This window comes from Sturnira hondurensis, unplaced genomic scaffold (assembly GCF_014824575.4).
Source record: "Sturnira hondurensis isolate 20B ecotype Veracruz unplaced genomic scaffold, ASM1482457v3 Scaffold0022566, whole genome shotgun sequence".
Taxonomy (NCBI): Eukaryota; Metazoa; Chordata; class Mammalia; order Chiroptera; family Phyllostomidae; genus Sturnira; species Sturnira hondurensis.
Window position 1 is genome coordinate 2842536 of NW_028095197.1, and position 20066 is coordinate 2862601.

The following is a 20066-nucleotide window of genomic DNA, read 5'->3' on the forward strand; positions in this document are numbered from 1 at the left end:
TTATGCAAAATTCCCAAGATTGAAAACACTGGGTGGGAACAATAAATGACACCAGATTGAGTCAGCGTACTTTATTTTACAGACAACGCTCAAAAGTGGCTTTTCAAAAATTACTCAGCCTCCCAACTTGTGTAACTCTGCTTTCAAAGCAAAACAAAAAACAAATTTAAAAAAAAACACAAGCAAAAACAGACTTCTTTAAATGATATGTAAGATCATTTAAGTGAAAGATGTTAATACATTCTATCCCCAGAATTCATTTTTTACTACCAGGAGCTATGTCAGGTTTTCATTTACCAAGTCTAGAGATGGTTTGCAGGATTTTAGAGCAATCTGAACAGGACTGAATTGCTCCCGAGCGCTTTCCAATAGCAAGTCTGTCTACTTTATTGCAGGGCCCAGAGGTTCCCCCAAGACCGCCTGATAATAATTTGGTATTTGGAGGCTCCTGTGTCACTGCAGGAACTAAAGGAGGCTAAATCCATGCCTGATGGAGGAGAAGAGTTCTATGGTTATCTGCAAATTCTGGCCAGACAACATCTTGACGTCACTCCTTAGCTTCCATAACCTAGCCAAGCAAGAAGTTGCCTTCCAAAGAGAAAGCAGTGTGCTCTAATGACTAAACCCTCAAAGTGCTATGCCACTGTAACTATAGACCCATCTCCTCGATCAATCAGGATGGCAAGATGGAGCTGAGGAGCTCAGCAACATCAAGTCTGGAGTTGGTCTTTAATTCAACTAGTCTGTATAGACGTGTCTGAAAACCACACCATCTGACAGTGCGGGGTAGTTTCCCAATAGGATTTACAAACTCGGCTCAAGGGCAGCTGTGCTGCTATTCTCTCCTTGACTGCTGAGAACATTTTTGCCAGGCAGGGTACAAAGGGAGCTGAAAAAAAAGGAGGAAATAAAAAACACTAACCAGCAAAACCCCCAAGTCATCGATCTTGGGTTCTCTTGAAGGATGGGAATGTGTTATAGCTTCCCCTGCAGGAAAAGTAAATGCCATAGACCTACTGTCATTCCTACAACTGTGTCTTTCCTGGAAAAACCTTGTAAATTAGCTGGGGTCTTAGGCCCAGGGCCTACATTAAATGAGAATTGTCTCTAAATATGTACTGTGTGTGTTCTCACTGAGCATGCCCTCTATGGATATCTAGGCTGAGTAACTCCCTGGGGTAGATGCATATAAAGAATTGTGACTCACCCCGCTTCGATTCCATTTCCAATGAAGTGGATCTTTACTGATTTTCTGCAGAATGTGCCATACTTCTCCCGTTATTATAGTTTATGTGGTGTATATGTATGTGGTGTGTGTGTGCACACATGTGCTTTTCTATTGGTTACATGCTTATTATCCAATTATGTACATAAGCACAGATTCATAGACCAGCTAATAATAAGAAAATAAAGTGTAATAAAGGGAGGGGGTGCTTTAAAAGTAGTAGAAAATATCACACAGGGCCCTCCTGTTCCCCTTAACTGTCATACCTACACCATCATTGTGTTACCAACAAGGGGAGGGAAAGGGGAGGGTGATATTTTTCACAGAATTGCAGAGGTTTTGGACACATTTGCAATGTTACTTTGAGTACACATGAGCAAAAATTTTGAATTGTGTCAAGGGCCCTAGGAGCTCATTAGGTAAAAGGGCGAGATCACAGTGAGTTACCTGAGGTTATTTCCAAACTCGAGTACACTCTGTGCCTATGGTCCATTTTGATGGTCAGGGGTAGGATTTACAAACACGTAGAAACCATTGCTTTAGCACTTATCTCTGTCCTTTGCCTCTTAATTTCATCTTGCAAAAATATTTTTTCTTTTAAGCATTTAATTGGCCAAATAATAGCTGCTTTGGGAACTGTTTACATCCCTTTGAAGGCTGTGGCCTGCACTTTGAAAACAAGCTAAGTCCATTCTTCCCAGCATGAGAGAATGCAGTTATTTTAGGATCCTTAGAAATTGTTTTGTTTGTGGCACACTGATTTGACAATTCATCCCTTGGGGGTCTTCACGGCACGTTGCTTAAATTCTGTAGGTCCCAGTTCAATTCTCTCTCCCTCTTGGTGCCATAGTCCCCCATTGCTAGCTATAACAGCTTGATATTATATTCTCTTTTCAACTCCAGAGGAGATGGTAAGAAACTATCAAATAATGCTTTAAAAAGCACCTTGAGTTCTCTAGAAGAAAGGAAATGAATACATGCTGTATAATTACACTTACACAATGTAAGTCATGTGATAAACTCCACTGAGGTAAAGATTTGTTAGCAAACGAGATTCAATCAAATATGCAAGAAGTAAAAGAAGAGATAGCACTTTATTAGCATTTGACCACTGGGTGTTATTATTTGCTTTCAAAAAAGAAATACCACCCAATCAGAAGATACCTAGATCCATAGAGAAAACACTTCTATTCCATAGGTGAAAGCTGAAAAGGAGAAACAATTCTGGATTTAGGTCAAGGAGACCCTCATAGTGATATTTGGAAAGCCGTTTTACTTCCACATCACCAGCCAGCCAAGATGGAATTATACAGCCCCCTCACATCTAACATTCCAGTCCAATTTCACCAAATTGTCAGTGCTGTGCAGGAAGCAGGCCATCAGATGCAGAACCTTAACGTGTTTATTCTGGGTGTTTCCTAAGGCCCAGCTCAACTGGAGGGTGGATACCAGCAGGATAAATCCAATCAAGTCACACCCCCATTTGAGTTTCCAGTTGGTCACTCTTGCATGTACCAGCAGATTGTGGACCAGGGCCAGCTCAGCAAACACAAACGCAGAGGAGCCTCTGTGTTGGGAAGAAGCTCCTGCTACCCAGATGCCTTGTACAATTGAGTGTTCCCTATGGTTAAGTTGAGATGGTGCAATGGGAGTTTCTCTTGGATGTGATACTCAATCCTTGATGGTGGCTGTTGTAACAGACGCAGATTTTCTCCTTGGAAAGTGCATGTTTTCTCTCTGATTATTGATTCTGCCAGCCTGGAAGGGTAACCCACCATGGTTGGCTTCTTCTCAGATTACTCATGATGCCATCTCTCCTTAGCAAGACACAGTCTTGCTGCCCTTTCTTTGTCCTCATTGATATGATAATCATACTTTTTTTGTTTGTTTGTCTATTTTAGTGTTCTTTTTCTTGGTAGTCATTTCTTTTCTTGAAAGGCAGGTAAGGTGAATTTGTTCCATACCATGGACAAGAAAAACATGGAGAAAGAACTAGTTAGTTTCACTTGATAGCCACACACAAAGGCATTTGGGCTCCTCAGACTCAGTCCCTCAGCAGGAGCAAGAGCTGCCTTCTGAGGGGAGCCCACAGTGGTACTGAGTCCATGCTGCCCGCCTTCTGTCTGGCCTGATCCCTTCCTCTGAAAAAATGCTTCATGTTTCTGAATGAAAAAGCAGTATTTGTGGCCTATAGTAAAGGGAAATGTTTGTAGTTCAGTGACCACCTGGACTGAAGAGGTTCCTAGGATATTTTCAATTTTAAAACCAGGACATTCTCAGTCAAACCATAATGGCTGCCTGGCCACCTGAGTCAGTAGAGACCTGACAGTTTCTGCCAATGAGACAGAATTAAGTCTTAATTGCCCCCAAATAAGATACTTTAAAATACGCACAAATAATATAGGTTATAGTAGAAAATTTGGGGAAAAAAGATGAAATAAAAACTCTCCTGTAATTCTAGTAGATATAACTGCTGACAATACAGTTTGTTCATATAGCTTTCTAGTCTTGCAAATGTCCTTTTAATCTCCTGTGGTATAAAGTCTACCCATCTGTGCCCCAGCCTTTATTTGGACTGGGCTTTGTTCATATTTCTATAGCAATGGTTCATCTTGGGTAGATTGTGCTGGAAAACTCGTAGTGGGTATATTACTGCCATTTTAGATTTCATGCTCGCTTCATGATCCATAGGTTAAGACAGAGCTAGGGGCTGGACGGGCCATGTCAGATCTGGTCTAGAGTGATCCTAAGTCCATAGGAGATCTGTTTATATGTGGTGAACATCGTAGCGAGGATGAGGCCTGTGTTGTGAGCTGGGAAGACTCAGGAAGTAAAGGGCTTCCTGTTCTGCCAAGGCAACCCGAGAGTCCTGGTTTAGGGTAGACACTCTTGATGACTCCCAATGTAGATCACTGCTCAGCTGAAGTAGCTGGCCACTTTTTGTCTTCCTTCACCCTGGCTAGCCAACTCTTTTCATGTAGCTCAGTGTCCTGTACCTTAAAGGACCAAGGTAGTTATATCTAATATGTTTCCCACTATTCAGAAATGTCTTTCTTCCACTCAGATCCCTGGGTTGTGGAAAGACCTCTGATGACTTGTAATCTCCCCTTAGGCATTGAAACTTGCCTAAACGTAATGGAGTTAGCCACCCAATAACCTCTAGTTTTTTTCTGATGTCTTAGGTATCTGGGCCTAAACTGGGTTCCTGGCAAGGAGACCTCTCAGTGATACTCTCTAGTAGTGTGCCAGTTTGGTATTTTGCATAATAATATCACAGTTGACATATTCTAAAAATGAGCTCAGAACAGGTAGATTCCTATGATTTGTGAGAGATTAGATTTGCATAATTTTGAAACAAAAGGTGGGAGGGGGAAGAATTCTAGAAAGAAAGCAGTAATCTAATGCCTAGCTTTTATATTATTCTTATCGTTATTGTATAAGCTATGAATATATGTAGACATCAGCATTCTTTTTATCCTGTTGCTATTATTTAGCACATTTATTTAACCATGCCATTGACCTTCTGGGTCCATTAAAGTGGAACCCAAGCTCATTATTAGCTAATGATGGCATTTAGTCCAAGTGCCATATTTCTAATGTGCCAACAAAGTGGTTTATATAGAGGGGGCAAGGTAAAATTCTACATGCTCTAATTATATGAAAAGAGCGAGTCTCCATGTTAAGGAATGTCTTTACCTCAGGAGGCTACATGATATGTCTGCTTGTAAAGTAAGCAGAGTTGGCGCCACTGACCAGCCACCTGGCTTATTTCCTGTAAAAGTGATGGAGCTTCAGATTCATTTATACTCTCATGCCCAGTACTCGTTCCCACCCTTGCTCCTGAAAAGAGTATACTTTTGCACGTGAGTGGGCCTTCATTCTGTTGCTAAAGAACAGAGAGAAACAAACTGGTGACGCAGGGACAGATCCCACATTCTTCCCTTCTATTAATAGGGTCCCCCAATCAGCTGGACTAACTGGGTCTCATGTCTCATTTATCCTAACCCATAAATACCAGTTCCTCTGTTCAACTCGTTCTGCCATCCTTCCTCCTTTTCTCTGCTTGTGAGTTTCAGAAACCCTGATGCTGCTGATCACATTTCTTCCTACTTCCTAGTTCCATGAGTGCTGTTTCCTGATACCCACAGAAGCAATTATGAATCCATATCGCTGTTTGACCCTTATTTGGTGAGGGTTATTTTCTTCTTTCCCAAGTGCTGCTACATTTAGGGTATTTCTTCCCTCTTAAAAGCCTTTGTTTTGAACTGATGGTAAAATTCCTCTAGTTACACATAAGGTTTTAGTTTTCCTTGAGCCCTACCTAGGCCTTTATCAACAGTGGTTTTTGAAGAGGAAAGCCCTCGTTTTTTTTAGTGAGATATTGGTGGTGGGGAGCTCCACCTTTGATTCCTGAACTCCGGAGCTTGGGGGAGGGAGTTGATGGCCAAACAGCAAAAGGGATAAGCTTACCACCCACTTCTTAAATCCTGCTTCTCCTGTGGGATGATGTGTACTCTCTGCTATTTCCTGCACGTTACATCCCAAGTTTTAATTAAAGTGCATGTTAGCTAGACTGGGGTCTAATAACTGATACCTGGGTGTGGTCACTGGTGTGAACATCCCAGTGCTCTCTTGTTTCTCTTAGAAGAGATCCACATTATTAAGTGCCATGCTTCTGTGTATGGGCCAAGCTATGAGATGGGTTGCTGGGTTGTGGGCGAATTGAAGAGGTTCCCATATCCTCTGCCCACTTTTGAAAAGGGGGACTTCCGTGGGTGGGTATGGATGATGTTCTTCAAAGAGACCCTTCCGCTGCTAGGTGCACAGACTGGGTATTACAGAGATCCTCTCTCAGAGGTCTCTCTGCTTGCCTTCCGCTGCAGTCAACGAGCAACCAGCCTTCTCCTGCTGGGCCTGTCTGCTGCCTTGCAGTGCTGGTCTCAGTGGTTCTGCCCTCTGATGGAGGTTCTGCCCTCTGATGCTGCATCATGATCTAAAGGGGTGGGGGGAGGTAGGGAGGGGCCTCTGTGGACTGCTACACATTACTAAACTTCATTTTCTTCTCATATTTGATGCAAAAGAATGGACCTAAAACATGACTTGCATTCTTTTACTATGTTCAGAAACTCCAGGACTTGTCCACACATATCAATGTGATCATTGGAGCTTGGAATTCTTTATTATGCAGACATGTTCGTGAAAATAAGATCTGTTGTACTGGAATTTGTGATGTAGTTTATCCTTCAGAGACAAACACATATACCAATAAAGACAATAGTGTCAGATCTGTGGTCTCTGCTGCCTACTTTTGTCACCTGCTGATTATTCTTACATACTTGAGACTATAACTCAATGTTAGGATTTCTAAAAGCACCACAAACACCTCTAGAAGTTGTCCCTATTTTTTCCCATTTGGCTCCCAAGCAGCACCCCTTGGCTTTTACACAGGCCCCTTGGCACCCAGGCAGGGCCAGGACTAGAGTAAGGTGGGGGAGGCTCTCCCTTAGGGTGCAGGACTTCAGGTGGGGGGCACCAAGAATCTCAGAAATCAAGATAAATGATATTTTAATGCAGTATTTTAAAATACAAAAACTAATGAAAAACAACCTAGGAAGAAAGTCGCAAAATTTTACATAAAGACAGGATCTGAGAGGGCTGGGATAAAGTAGGTGGTGTCCTGACCCCTGACAGGGTCAGAGCCTATAGTTATTTACAATGTTAATATTTTTCACCATTGATGTTTGCATTAACTTTTATTTTCAAAAATATTGCCTTAACATATCATTCATCTCGATTACTAAATTTTGGGTGTTCTCTTAAATTTTGAGTATAAGGCATGAACCTCACTTGACGCTGCGTCAGTGACAGTGACAGTGACAGTGACAGTGACGCAGCGTCACTCCTTGACGCTGGCAAGGCCCTGGACACTGGCTTCTTGTAGCCTAGGTTTAGTAAACCGCTAGTCCTTGCAAAGGTCTGTTTTGTGTACATTCGCTAGTGAACTGGTCAGCCTTCAGTCTTCCCTCCCTCCCTGCATTCCTGGCCTAATTGTGCTCCTTCACCCCATCCCACCTGCACCTGGAGACACATTTCCCTGGCTCCCCTTTGCTCAGCCAGCCTCAGCACCTCCAGCACTAACCATCTTATGCTCCCCGTGGAAATATCTGCAGAGACATGTGTTCTCATCTTCCCACTGCAGTTTTAAATGTAACTCTCCAGAGGGAGGAAATAAACATGGCTGTGAGGAGAGCGAGAAAGATTTTTTTTGCAGGTAAAAAAGTTTATTTTAAATTTTACTGACATAAAAGATGTATAGCTAACAACTTACAAGTAATATTAACAAATGCAACACATTTTATTGTAAATCTCATATAGCCAGCTGATTATCCCAGAATGCTGTAAGTTGATTTTTGCTGAACTCTTATATCTGCATCCAACCTATGACTGCAATTCAACCATAGTTCGACAAAATCAGACTTCAAGTAGATGCTTGATTACAATCTGATTCAGGAAAGAAGGTGCCCACATCATGACATTATTGATGAATGAGTACAAAATCCAACATGAATGACACAACAAAGATATATATTAGAATTTGAATCATTTGTCAATGATGTGAAACATTTCTTTAGAGAGAAAGATAATAGTTTTCAAGTTACAGAAGACTTTCCTCAACTTTTTGTGCTGTTTACAATGTAACAGATGCAAAGATGGCACAGTTTAAATTTAATCTAAGATTTTTTTCAAAAGGTAAAAAAGCAAGAAGGGTCAGAGGACCTTCTCAGTAAATTTGAGAAATAATCTATACAAAATTGGACAAGCTAATAAACTATAAGTGAAATTCTTTTATACAAATTCATTAGGTTTTGCTTTATTTTTCCATACTTGCAGCTTTAGTATCACATTTGCCAAATGAGAAATGTAATAGAGATTTTTAAGTACCTCATTCTGACTCAGCCTGTTTCTTAATGTCATGAGCACCCTTTCTACCACGTGCATTCTTTAGAATTTACACAACCAATATCTAACACCTGGTATACACCAGACCCCATGAGTTCTATTTTCATATTTAAAAAATTAATTTTTATTAGTGCTGGAAATGGTTATTATTACTCTGTTGTGAAGCTGGGAAAACTAAGACTCAGAGAGATTAGGAGGAAAAATAAACCTAAATTATACCCTAACATGTGGGAAAGTTTCTATTCAGGCCCAGATCAGCCTCCTGAAGTCTTGGGCTCTTTGTAGCCATCTGCTACTGCTGACCTTTTCAAAAAATAATATCTAGCAATTTTCTAACTCTGCAAGAGGAATAGTAGTGTTCGTATAGCACCTTTCATGTGGGTTTATCAAGGTATGCTGAGTGTATTAACCTTCTAACTTAAAAGCTGGAGAATGCCAGATGGTGGGCAGTGAACTTATTACTGGATGAGAAAGGAACCAGTGGTCGGTCGGCTGACCCAGGACTGGGGTTGGCACAGAGCCCACTGGGGCAGTCGTGAGGTTTTCTCCATGAAGGTATGAACAGAAATGCTCAGCAATCATGAATAATAAACCCTCATTTTTATTTATTTTTTAACTTTGTGTTTTTAAATTTATTTTTCAATTACAGTGGACATAAAAGTTTATTTTTACTTTAGGTATACAACATAATGATTGGACATTTGTATTTGGCTAATTAAAATCCTGTAAAAGTTCTACTTCTCCCCCACCACCCCACCTGAACCAATTCTGAAAAGTTTGCCTTTTTTGTTTTATTTGAGGAGATCCTAGGTATAGCATTCAATATCAGATTGCTAACCCTTCCTGAATGCCTTCACTGCTCTGAGATTGTCCCATCACATTTCCTCGGGGAACTTGATATCCATCTTTCCAAAGACAGAATTCAAAGAGCACTGAGTATTTTAAGAGAAATCTGAGGTGCACATATTTGCTGAGTTTTCTTTTAGGTGATGTTATGAATGAAGGTTGAGGCACTTGCTGCACCTGTCCCGGTCACCCTGTTCCTGGAGGCCAACGGGACGCAGAGCCAGTAATGCTGGATCACCAGCTATTCTACCAGCAACCGATTTGGATGCCAGCCATGTGAACATCATGTAAAACAGACAAGTCACTTTTCAGGCTTACCCTCTTGGACACACTCTTCTGTTTTCCATGCGAAGGCCCATGTTTCCAAACGGACTAATTGAGAGGGGTCAAAATCCTTGTAGATCTTTAACCTTCAGGGAGTCTTTTGAAAAACATGAGTTGGCATTAATAAATGGCGCTTCCTCCACAGGAAGAGGGGGCATCAGGGCCTTCACAAGGTCAGGGGACATTGAAGAGCTTATATTTTAAGCACCTACTTTATCACAGTTGCATATGTTTACACAGATTGGAAATATAGCTAATTTAACTGATGATCTCTGAAACTTTCTTATCTTGCTCACAGTTTAAATCATGAAATTCCCTCCTATACTATGAAAAAGCACCTTTTATGTTCTAAATAACCTATGATAGCACAGTGAAGAATTATTCAAATGGTGAAGATCAGGATGTCAGGAACACATCTGTGATGGAGAGCTACCCAATGGGAGCGACATGATTTGGGAGGTGATGGTGGAGTCATGGCGTAGCCTTTTGTTTGAGGCTTTGCCCAATCTTTTTTTATCAAATGCCCAGCAAAACTGCAGGGCACCACTGCTGGAGCAGACATGTCCTTATTTACCTTTCACCCTGCATCCTCTAGCTAGCTAGGTGGCTATTTGCAGTTTCCAGCAAGCAAAGGTGTGTGTGGACCTGTAACCCTCACTGTGTGGTCCTTGTAGTTGTTGTTATTGTTGTTTTTGCTCTGTGTATGAGCGACAGAGATAATAACTAGATATGCTTTGTAAGAATCAAATCACAGCATTCCAATCATTATCCATCCAATTTGAATTACTAGAAGGCAGACCAGAAAACCTGCCTGGTTACAAAAGCAGGTTTGTTAGAGTTTGGAGATCATTGTGGTAGGCCAGACACACGGTGGAAGGCTCTTTTCTGGAAAGGCCATGAATCTGGGTGAGATAGGAAGGCAAGTGCCCGAAGGACTGGCTCATACCTTAGTTGCTGGTGAGTTTTACCTGATTCTCTCTCCTTTGCTGATACTTGGCTGCCCTCTCTGTTCATCAGAGAGCTCTTACTAATCTCTAAACATGGAAATATCTTACTCCTGATGGGTTAGGGCATAGGAATTGTGATTGGGAGAGTACCGTATAGCACAGAGGTTTAAAAGGCATTTAAGGCACAGTCTTGTCATCCTAAGCACAGGTGCAGTGTCTCCAAGAGAAAATGACTCCTGTTTCTAAACAGCCATCTGGTAACTAGATGCATTTATGAACTGAGGATTGCCCTGCGTACTAACCTTACACCTGACATAAAACAGGTAAATAACAAATGAGTGGAATCTCTGCCTATTAATTTTTTCACAAATACTTCATAAAGTTAATAAAATGCAAAAACTCTAAAACGCCACTATTTCAAGAGGAAAAGATCTGGTAGTGATTTGGCAAATTTTGTAATCCACATAACAACAAAATGCAAAAAGGTCCAAACTGGGACAGATTAGGTTCAATACTTCTTATAATCCTATATTGAAATGATTAGGAACTACAGAGTTCCCTCAAAAGTTTACTTTAAAAAAGTCAAGTTCACTAATTCAGTTAATTTTCTTAAGAGAAAATATGCTATCATATTGCAAAATGGTAATAATGTTAACTGTTGTATTCATAGTATAAGGAATTAATGGGATATTATTTCATCCCTCCTCACAAATTCCTGTTTCTTATGGAATTTCATCTCATGGGATTTGGTATGTACAAAATAATGTAAGAAGAGATAATGGGATTTAAGGAGAGAAATGATCGAATCACCATGTCCCAATAAAAAGTGTTCAAATTGCATTTTACTGCATAATGAAGTCTGCTTCAACTTACTTTGACATAAATAAGATTGGATAAGAGAAACCAGAAGTAAATCAAATAAATTAATAAAACGATCAGAGCTGCTTCAATTTTGTCTCCCAGACAGTGTCTGCTTATTTGTATAATAAAATTTGCTCTTATAAATTAAAACCCTGGCATGCCACTTGGTAGAAAGCAAAAATTTAAGGAAGAATTACTAAATGGTTGGACCTGATGAGGGTGCCTTCTACTTTCACCATTGTCGGTAGCCCCTTTGAAAAATCAAACTTGAAACCTAGAAGAGCTAGGTTTAACTTTTGACTAGACTTTTTGAAAAAAGGAGATTACAGACATGGATATGCATACAATATCAATCATTAGCTAGTTGTTCTTCATGTTTTCCTAATTACACACATTTAATGAACATGAGGAATTTTTTCCTTCTGTCTAGATGGAGGCTGTGTCTCCACCGGCACAATTGGTCTTTGTGACTCTTGTGCAAAATTGAATTTGCATTTCTGTTGCCACTTGTTGGGAGTTCATTATCTTGCACTATGACCACTGGGAAAAATATAATTTTCAGTGTTTAATAAAACTATGGTCTTCTCATAATGCTTATGATGCTTGAGCAATTTGTGAAGCACAGTTTATCACGGACACTTAACACTAATTACACTGTGTATGGTGCCAGCAATGGTGATTGTAAATATTTCCCTCATTTGATATATTTCGGGGCAAACAAGGTATTTTGCAATTGCACTATTATTGGTATTTCTCAGAGTTGAGGTGTGTTTTCAAAGTATTAGACATAAAAGATAAAGCCCAAGCTAAACATGCAAGGAGTAAAATACACTGGATGTGGTGGAGAGGCCAGGAAACTGATGGAAAAAGGCTGTCTGCATGCTTCCTAGTTAGCCTAGGGCAGTCGAAAGAAATAGTGTGTTGTCTGGCCTGCAAAATGTTTCCTGGACTAACTAGTAATTTATAACTCTCTCATGTAAAGATGATCACTGAGGCCCCTACAAACCATTCAATTCCAAAATCTATGATCTAATGAAGCCCGTTTATCAAAAATCATTGAGCATTTTATATATGGCTTTACTAACTGGAAACCTAAAAGACCAGAAGCCTATTTTCTGATGATCCCTTGAAAATGAGGTTCGAGGAACAAATCCCTGAAAGGGGATCAAGTTCTAAATAGTGAGGTCGAGCCCCCGAAACATGATCTCTGGCTATTAAACAGCTTCTTGAAAAATGGCTATTGCACACTCAATTTTAGGAGCTCTAGGTCTTTACATTAAAAACACGATTTAAATGTGAACCACATTTAGTGTTCATTATGCTGCACTAAATCGAGTACATGAAATGAACTTGTAGTAGAAGTTTTCTTTTCTTTTTTTCTTTTGCTTTTAATAATCTGGAGAAGCATTATGCCAAGTACAGGTGAAAGGCCTAAGCTGAGCAATAAACAGAGTTAGTTTGGGCAACTTCAGAAGGAGAGGGCGTCAGGAGGACCTATATCCTGTGTGGTTTATTTAAACGAAGTATTCAAAATGGTTTTCCAACAGCAGTCTTGAAGATGCTGTGCTTTTTTAAATTGTGTTTGCCAACAAATTAATTAGCCAGAAAGACGAGGTCTTCAGAGAACTCAGAACACTGTAGATAAAGAAATGGGATTTAGCTCTTTGTGTCAACACCGTATGCTTTTGTAGATATATGTGACCTATAGAAAGAATTTGCTGTGGACTCAGCTAAAGAAGTTTCATGCAAAGAAAGTTCCAGAGAGAAAGTTAAGGTTATCATATTTTATGAATTTGAACTTATATCCCCATATTTTCCTTTGAAGGTGAAATTTCGGTTTGGACCCTGGACCCATGAGAAGTTGCTTCCCAAGTGCACATAGCTATTGGTCCCCTAACCTCTTCAATGCCCAACATTTGATGGTTCAGGGAGAGGTAATCACTACCTGAGCAGTGCCTAGGCTTGTGCTCAAGTCCAGCCTAGTGCTCTCCGGCTGAGTACCTCACACTGTTTCAGACCAGCGTTGCCCTGGTGACCTGTACACACCAGATGTTTGTCTGTCCCAGGGCTGAGGCATCTGAGGCTTGTCACCGGACTCTGTCGGCTGTATACTCTCCCTGAATGTACTGATTGAGAAGATCCTCTTGTGTCTTTTTATCCTACTAGCTCCCCATTACTTTTATCTCAACACCTTCTCCTTGACTTGACCCTTCACTAGCTTGAAACCAATCAGTTCTCACTTCTAGATTTTGCTTAGCCGGTGTTTTTCCTGGGCCACTGAGTATTTTTTCCCTGGGTTAAGAAGAAGGAAACAGAGCAAGCCAGGAAGCAGATGTCTCTTGGGTGGTGTGTGTCTTTGAGAGTCATAATTTAAAATCTGTATGAAAAGAACAGTGAATGAGTATGATTAGTCAGGCTGATGAGGGAGCAAATCCTAGTAAGCATTTTTTTCTTGACTGCCTTAATGGAAGGCATGAGCTCTCAGTTTCTGCCAAGCTAGCTAAGGGTGAAACGGGCATGGACAAAAGATAAAGATTCTGCATAGGCTCGGACTCTGTTGCTTGGGGGAAAGGTATGCAGTTCAGTTAAAAGAAAAAAGAAAAAGAAAGGAAGGGAGAAAGAAGGAACTTCCTGCCTTTTTTTTTTTTGGAAGAATTGATCATATTTCAAGAAATGGAAGAGGTTCTTACAAAATCTTGCAAAAGCCCAAACTGATATTTTGTAATCAAGTGTGCGTTACTCATTTTCTTATCCCCTTAAGCCAGACACTTCCCCTAGGTCAGCTTTCAAAGCAAAGGAATACTTAAGGATTCATTTAAGGTTATCTCCCATCACCCCCCACCCTCCCCTGGTGGTGTGAATCTGGCTAACAGCTGCCAAAGGCCTCAAGACCTATTTATCATCAAGTAACTAGTTAAGCGCCCCCAGGAGGTGATGCCTTCCTGCTGTCAAAGGAATTAAAAAGCCATACTCCAGCATCATTTATGACAAGTAGAAAAGGCCTTGGAGCCAAGTAATGTGGGGTTCAAGAAGAAAATGATTTAATATCCAAAAACAAAAGTGGCAGCCTCTCTGGAGCTTGACTGTAAACTGTACTAAGCATTCGTCACATGGCAAGACAAAATACATCACTGATCCATAAGCGCGAGTCCAGAGTTTGGTCCAAAATACTGTTTTTGTTTCTGGCCATCGCCAGTCGCTGCATTAGGTAACCGTCTCCAGCAAGATGGCAGCATCCATTCTCAGCTTTGCTTTGTTATATAGATTTCAGCTTTCTGGCTTAGACCCTACTAGAAAAATCTAAGTTGGGAAACTACAGAAGGGCTGTGTTCACTTATTTTTCCTTAAGGAAAAAATTATTTGTTAGTGTTACTTAAGGTTGTAAATTATTTTCTGGATATTATAGAGAACAAGAGGGACACATGATCTTGTTTTGTGTCCTATTTGCTTAAGATTTAAATAAATTTCACAAGGAGTAACAAAACCCATTTTTTTAAAAGGTACATGGCATTTTGACAAACCACAGAGTAGAAGAGAAAACAAAACAAATCCAGCCTCATTACTTTCCAAGTAGTTAATAAGGCAAACAGAAGTCAGCCAGGACAAAAAAGGCAGAGGAAAATGTTATCCTTGGGTTCAGAGGTTAGTGATGAACATCGACAGAACTGAACTTGTTCTGGAAAGGGAAGGGGAAAGGAAACTTTTTTTTTGAGACCACAGCCAAGTGTTTCCACGTACATGACATTGGATAAAATTCACATTCAGGCAATTTCTAATAAATGAAGAAAGTACGATTTGGAGAGTTTAAGTAAGACTCGTAGTCTGGGCAGAAACGGACAGACAAGACACAAACCCGCATCCCCTGGCCTCCAGGCCATAGGAATTCTTTTGCCGCCACCACTCATCACCAAGCACCTAGCCATCAGCCCTGTGGAAATCCCTAGGGGGTGGGCTCAGTTCTTAAAGTGCTCCACACACATGAGGTTGACCTGACCCCAGACACCCACTTCAACCCTTAACAGCCGATGGTTGAGTTCATTATCAGGGCAAGTCACAGGCGACAGAATCTGCTTTGGTGTAGATCCCCTGAGAAGTTCAGCTTTTACGTGTTGGCCAACTGCCTTATGAATGACCTTTCTTCATTTGTTGACAACAGTGACTTTTTCAAACGGCCCTTCTAAAACATTTTCCCCCCTTGCAATTTTAGAACACCCTTGGTGCTTTCATCAGGACCCCAAAATGTTTTTGTATTTGAAATTCGATATAACTTTAACATATTGTTGCTTGTCACATTCTAAGGGTACAACTTTTTCAGCAGCCATCATGGCGGGGTGGGGCACAATTGACGATTCTTTTTACAACACAATCATTATTACTAGTACAGAGACAGTGCCATCGAACAGATTTGGACTTTAATCCTGGCCCCACACTGGTGCTCCTGTGACCCTAACCTCGATCAGCCTCAGTTTCCATTTCGTTGAATGACATTAACAGCACAATAAAAAATGCTAATGGCTACTATCTGGAGGCACTTATTTTATTTTATTTTATTTTATTTTATTTTATTTTATTTATCTTTAGAAGGGAAGGGAAGGGAAGGGAAGGAGAGAGGGAGATAAATATCAATGTACGGTTGCTTTTGGTGCATCCCCTGCTGGGAACTAGCCCCTGCTGGGAATTGGCCTGCAACCCAAGCATGTGCCCTGACAGGGAATTGAACTTCAATCTTTTGGTTCACAGGCCCGTGCTCCATCCATTGAGCTACACCAGCCAGGGCTTTGGAGGCACTTATTAAGGGCCAGTTGCTGCACTAAACACTTGGGCCACATCACTGTGGTATGCATACAATGAGACTAAAAATGCCCACTTGCTCAGTTCTGCTGCATCTTCAGTGATTTTCAATGCATATAACACATCTAGCATCATGCCTGGCTTATTGTAGTCAGTGGGTGTGAGTCTTGTCCTCCTATCCCTTTTCTGTCCCTCTCCTTCTCCACCTCACCTTGGGTTGTACCAAGTTCTCAAATACTCTGCATCTGGTGCTGGGTAAGAGTGGGTCCATGGATGTGACTGATCAATACTAATAACTGTAACCATTTTCATTCTCATGAGACAGGTACTGAAATAATTAGTCATAATTATTCATTATGTTAACTCAGAGATTTTAATCTGTCAGAGAGGTGCTGAGGGTCTTGCTAGGAAGGGACCGTTGGATGAACTGCTAGCGTGAGGGTTTATTTCTTAGTCTTAGCTTTAGGTTGTCCTGGGTAGAGCAGACATGGACCAGACTTCACTGATCTTTTCCCACTTTCTAGGGTCAGTTACATCTGGCCAAGTGAATGGAGTCTCTTAGTGACAGAAGCAGGAATTTGAGAGAAAAATAATGAAGAGATCTGGAGGAGAGTGCCAGGTATAAATGATGCCCCTACTTACACAATGTCTTAAAATGGTCCCATTAGCAATCACCTTGGTATAAACAGGCCTGATTTAAAAAAAATGCTTAGCTCTGATCCCCTAACAAAGGCTTGGGGCACAAGCTCCTCTTAATCATATATCAACTACATATTATATCTGAACCTGGGGGATTATCTTCTTTCGAATTATATTCTAAGGAAATGTTTCTCCATCATGTCACTGAAGTCCCCTGACTGACTGGTGGATCAAGGTCTCAGGGTATAACTCTAAATGCCTTCTTCTGTTGTTAAATATATTTGAAATAAAAATTTTATTTTAAACATGGGTTTTGGTTATCTAATTCTGTGTCCCAGACTACCCCAAAATTCAGCAGCTTAAAACAAGAACATTTTATTATTTTTCACAATTCTAAGGATTGACCAGGTGATGTTCTACATTACACTCTGTTCGTTTGGACACTAGGAAGGTCCAAAATGGTCTCTTGCTCATGGCAGGTTGTTGCTGGCTGGGAATTCACTGGGCTTATCAGCCAAGAGCTTTCATTCCCTTCCATGTGGACTTCTGCACATGGACGCTTGCATTTCTTCACATCACAGAAGACTGAAAATACTCAACTATTTTAAAAAGCACATCAGAGTAGCCAGGTCTTCTTAATAACTTAGGGTTTAGAAATGGCACAGTCTCACTTCACTGCCTTGAATGGGTTAAAGCAGGTCCTAGGATCAGCCCGGACTGGACAGGAAGAACTTACACAAGGGCATGAAAATAGGGCCACGTGGTTTATTGGAGACCGCCAAGTAATAATCCACAGCAAGGGAATTGTACACACTCTTCCAGAATGTATGGTATATGCTAGTATGAAAATATATTACCCCAAGGAGCTGAGTAAAATGAAATCTTCTGGAAATTATCAGTACTCATGTCTTGGTTTTGCTTAATCTTGGCACTCTGCCAAGTGGAGATGCCACTTAAAAAGCAAGTTACATTTCTTCTTCTTTTCTCAGTTATCTACTTGGGCCTTGAGACCCAGTAGAGTTGAACTGGGAGGAAACTAGGATATAGCCTAGATGGTTAGTCCATGTATTTGTCTCACTTAGTATGCATCTATGACCGAGTCCTAAAGCCAAATAACAGTGATTTTTATTGATGTTCATGTCCGTGTTTTCATTCTTTCACCCCTAGAAATGAGTTATAAATTAGAATCTACAGAAATATAAAAAGAACCCTGTTTTGTTAAGATTTCCATAGATGTAATTTAAGTTGTTATACTCAGGCAATATATTATGCTTTAAAAATAAAGAAGAAGAATTCTTTACCCACATATGTCAACCTAAAAGTATTTTTTTAATAGGTGAACTCAGGTCAATATGATAGCAAGATGGATGTTGGCTAGGAGAGTTATAGGGTATGGTTCTAGTAACCCAGTCTGATTCATTTCTTTTACTGGTGGGGGAGTTTTTCACCGAAAGCAGTAACAAGGATTCTTTGAAATAGCACAGCAGCCAGAAAACGAATCATATATCTAAATGCATCTGCCCTTATTTCAGGTCAAAGTCTGCAAATTATCCAAAGGACGTTTTTCTTACTTAAGTTATCTGAGCTCTGCTGCAGAGCAGAATTATGTGTTTCAGTCTAGTAGAGCCCAGAGAGAGAGGCCCCAGCAGCAGAATCCATGTGTGCACTGCCTCTCACATCTGAAACCTTCCCTGCGAGATATTCCATTTGGCACGCCCGTGAACTCTGAAACCTGACTTCTGAAGTGTAGAATTGCATTTCTTCCTTCCATTTCCTATACCTTATTGACCAAAAGTTTCAAACATGCAGAAAAGTTGTAAGAATTCCTCTGTGAACACCCATATACCCATCTGGATTCTGCGATGGAGATCTCTCTCTATCATCATCAGTACATCTGTTTTTTTAGAAGCATTTCAAAGGAAGCTGCAGACAACAGGGCACTTTTACCCTAAATACAGCAATAAGCATAACCTAGAGTTCGATATTGGTGTTCGATTTCTATCCCTTCCTCCCTCCATACCTCCCTCTTGCCTTCCTTCTTTCCTTCCTTCCTCTCTTCATTCCTCCCGCCTTTCATTCTCTCTCTATCATTCTCTATCTCTTTTTCTGTTTCTTTTTTGAGACAAAGTTACTCCTAATGAAATACATCACTCTTAAATGAACTGTTCCATGACTTTGACAAATGCATACTCCCAAGTAACCCAAACCCTCATCAGGATCCAGAACAGTACTATTCACCCCATGCATTTTCTTCCTATGCCTCTCCAGTCAATCCCCTTCTCCGGCCCTCCATCAGACAACAAATCCTCACCATTGTAATTGTCTTAAACCATAGATTCATTTAGCCTGTTCTAGAGCTTTATATAAATGGCAGCATATGGTATGTATTCTGTGTGAGAACTGAGCTTTCTTATGAAATCCTTTCTGACCATTGTAAATCCTGGAAATGTGCTTCTTTGTGCTCCATTCAGAGCTGCTTCTGGAACCACTGTGTGTCTTGCTGCCTCACAGGAGTCAGAATTGTCCTTGGAGTCATCCCCGATGCTCAGCACTTTTCGAGCAGTTGACTCTGTGTCCTGATGTTTGTAGCAGCTTCTCAATGACAAGGTGGATGTGGCCATGTGGATTGGTGCATGGCAGAGGTGAGAAGGGATAGCATCCCCATGCAGACACCATGAATACCAGACACGGCTACATTTATTAGTGAGTCTGCCTTTGTGTCTGCAAATCAGATTCTGTATTATTGATTTTCTTTTGATCATTCCACAAGGCAGAGGAGGAAATAGTTTGTTTAAAACATGTGGCACGATCCAGGGGGAGAATGGTGTGTATCTGTGGAGCAGAGTAAAAAATTTTGGCCAACCAGGCAGGCGCCACCCACTCTGCCTCCATCCATTGTAGAAGAAGCATGCATGCAGGAGGTGACATTATCTTTGAGGCTTTTCCAAACCCACAGAGTTCTTTTGACAACAAGAAACAGGTCATCTACTTTCCAAGGTAGACGTGGTACATTCAGAGAGGGCGGCACAGATGAAATGTGCCTCAGGAGGCCTCTCCAACCAAGTGTTGCAAGGACATATCTTTAGGCTGTTAATTTCAGAGGGCCAGACTGTGCAGTGAGTATCCCAAGGCAGAGCCACTCAGTGTAATTCAGATAAATGAAAACTCTAACAGCTGCCTGACAACTACAGGTACTGGTCAGATCCCATGCTTGGAGGGGTTTTAACCCACATTCATCTAAGAGAGCTGTTGCTCCAAGGCCTTGAATGCATTCCAACTGTGAGCTGGTTCTCTGTGTTTTGCATCTCACGTACTTAATTTAATGGGACGCAGTTTGTATATCCAGACCAGCAGCAATCACACTTATTTCCACTAACAGATGATTGTATTTAGCTTTGTGTGTTAATGGGTCATTGGTTGCTGAGCTAAAGCAAAGTCGAGCAATTTTCTTTTTTTGCTTTATTGCAGCTTCA

At 40.8% G+C, this 20066-nt stretch overlaps 1 protein-coding gene across 4 annotated transcripts in view; it reads left to right on the plus strand.

Moving 5' to 3' along the window:
- Positions 1–20066, plus strand: part of NTRK2 (neurotrophic receptor tyrosine kinase 2) — a 319680-nt gene that overhangs the window by 182108 nt on the left and 117506 nt on the right. The window contains exon 14 of one of the 4 annotated variants that reach the window (XM_037035694.1): positions 396–752. The exons of 2 other annotated variants lie outside the window; for them this stretch is intronic. In XM_037035694.1, the coding sequence (XP_036891589.1) occupies positions 396–424 (29 nt within the window). In that variant the 3' untranslated portion in view covers positions 425–752. Of the gene's footprint in view, positions 1–395; positions 753–20066 lie in introns of those variants that run through there. One more of the 4 variants, XM_037035695.1, reaches the window with a different exon arrangement.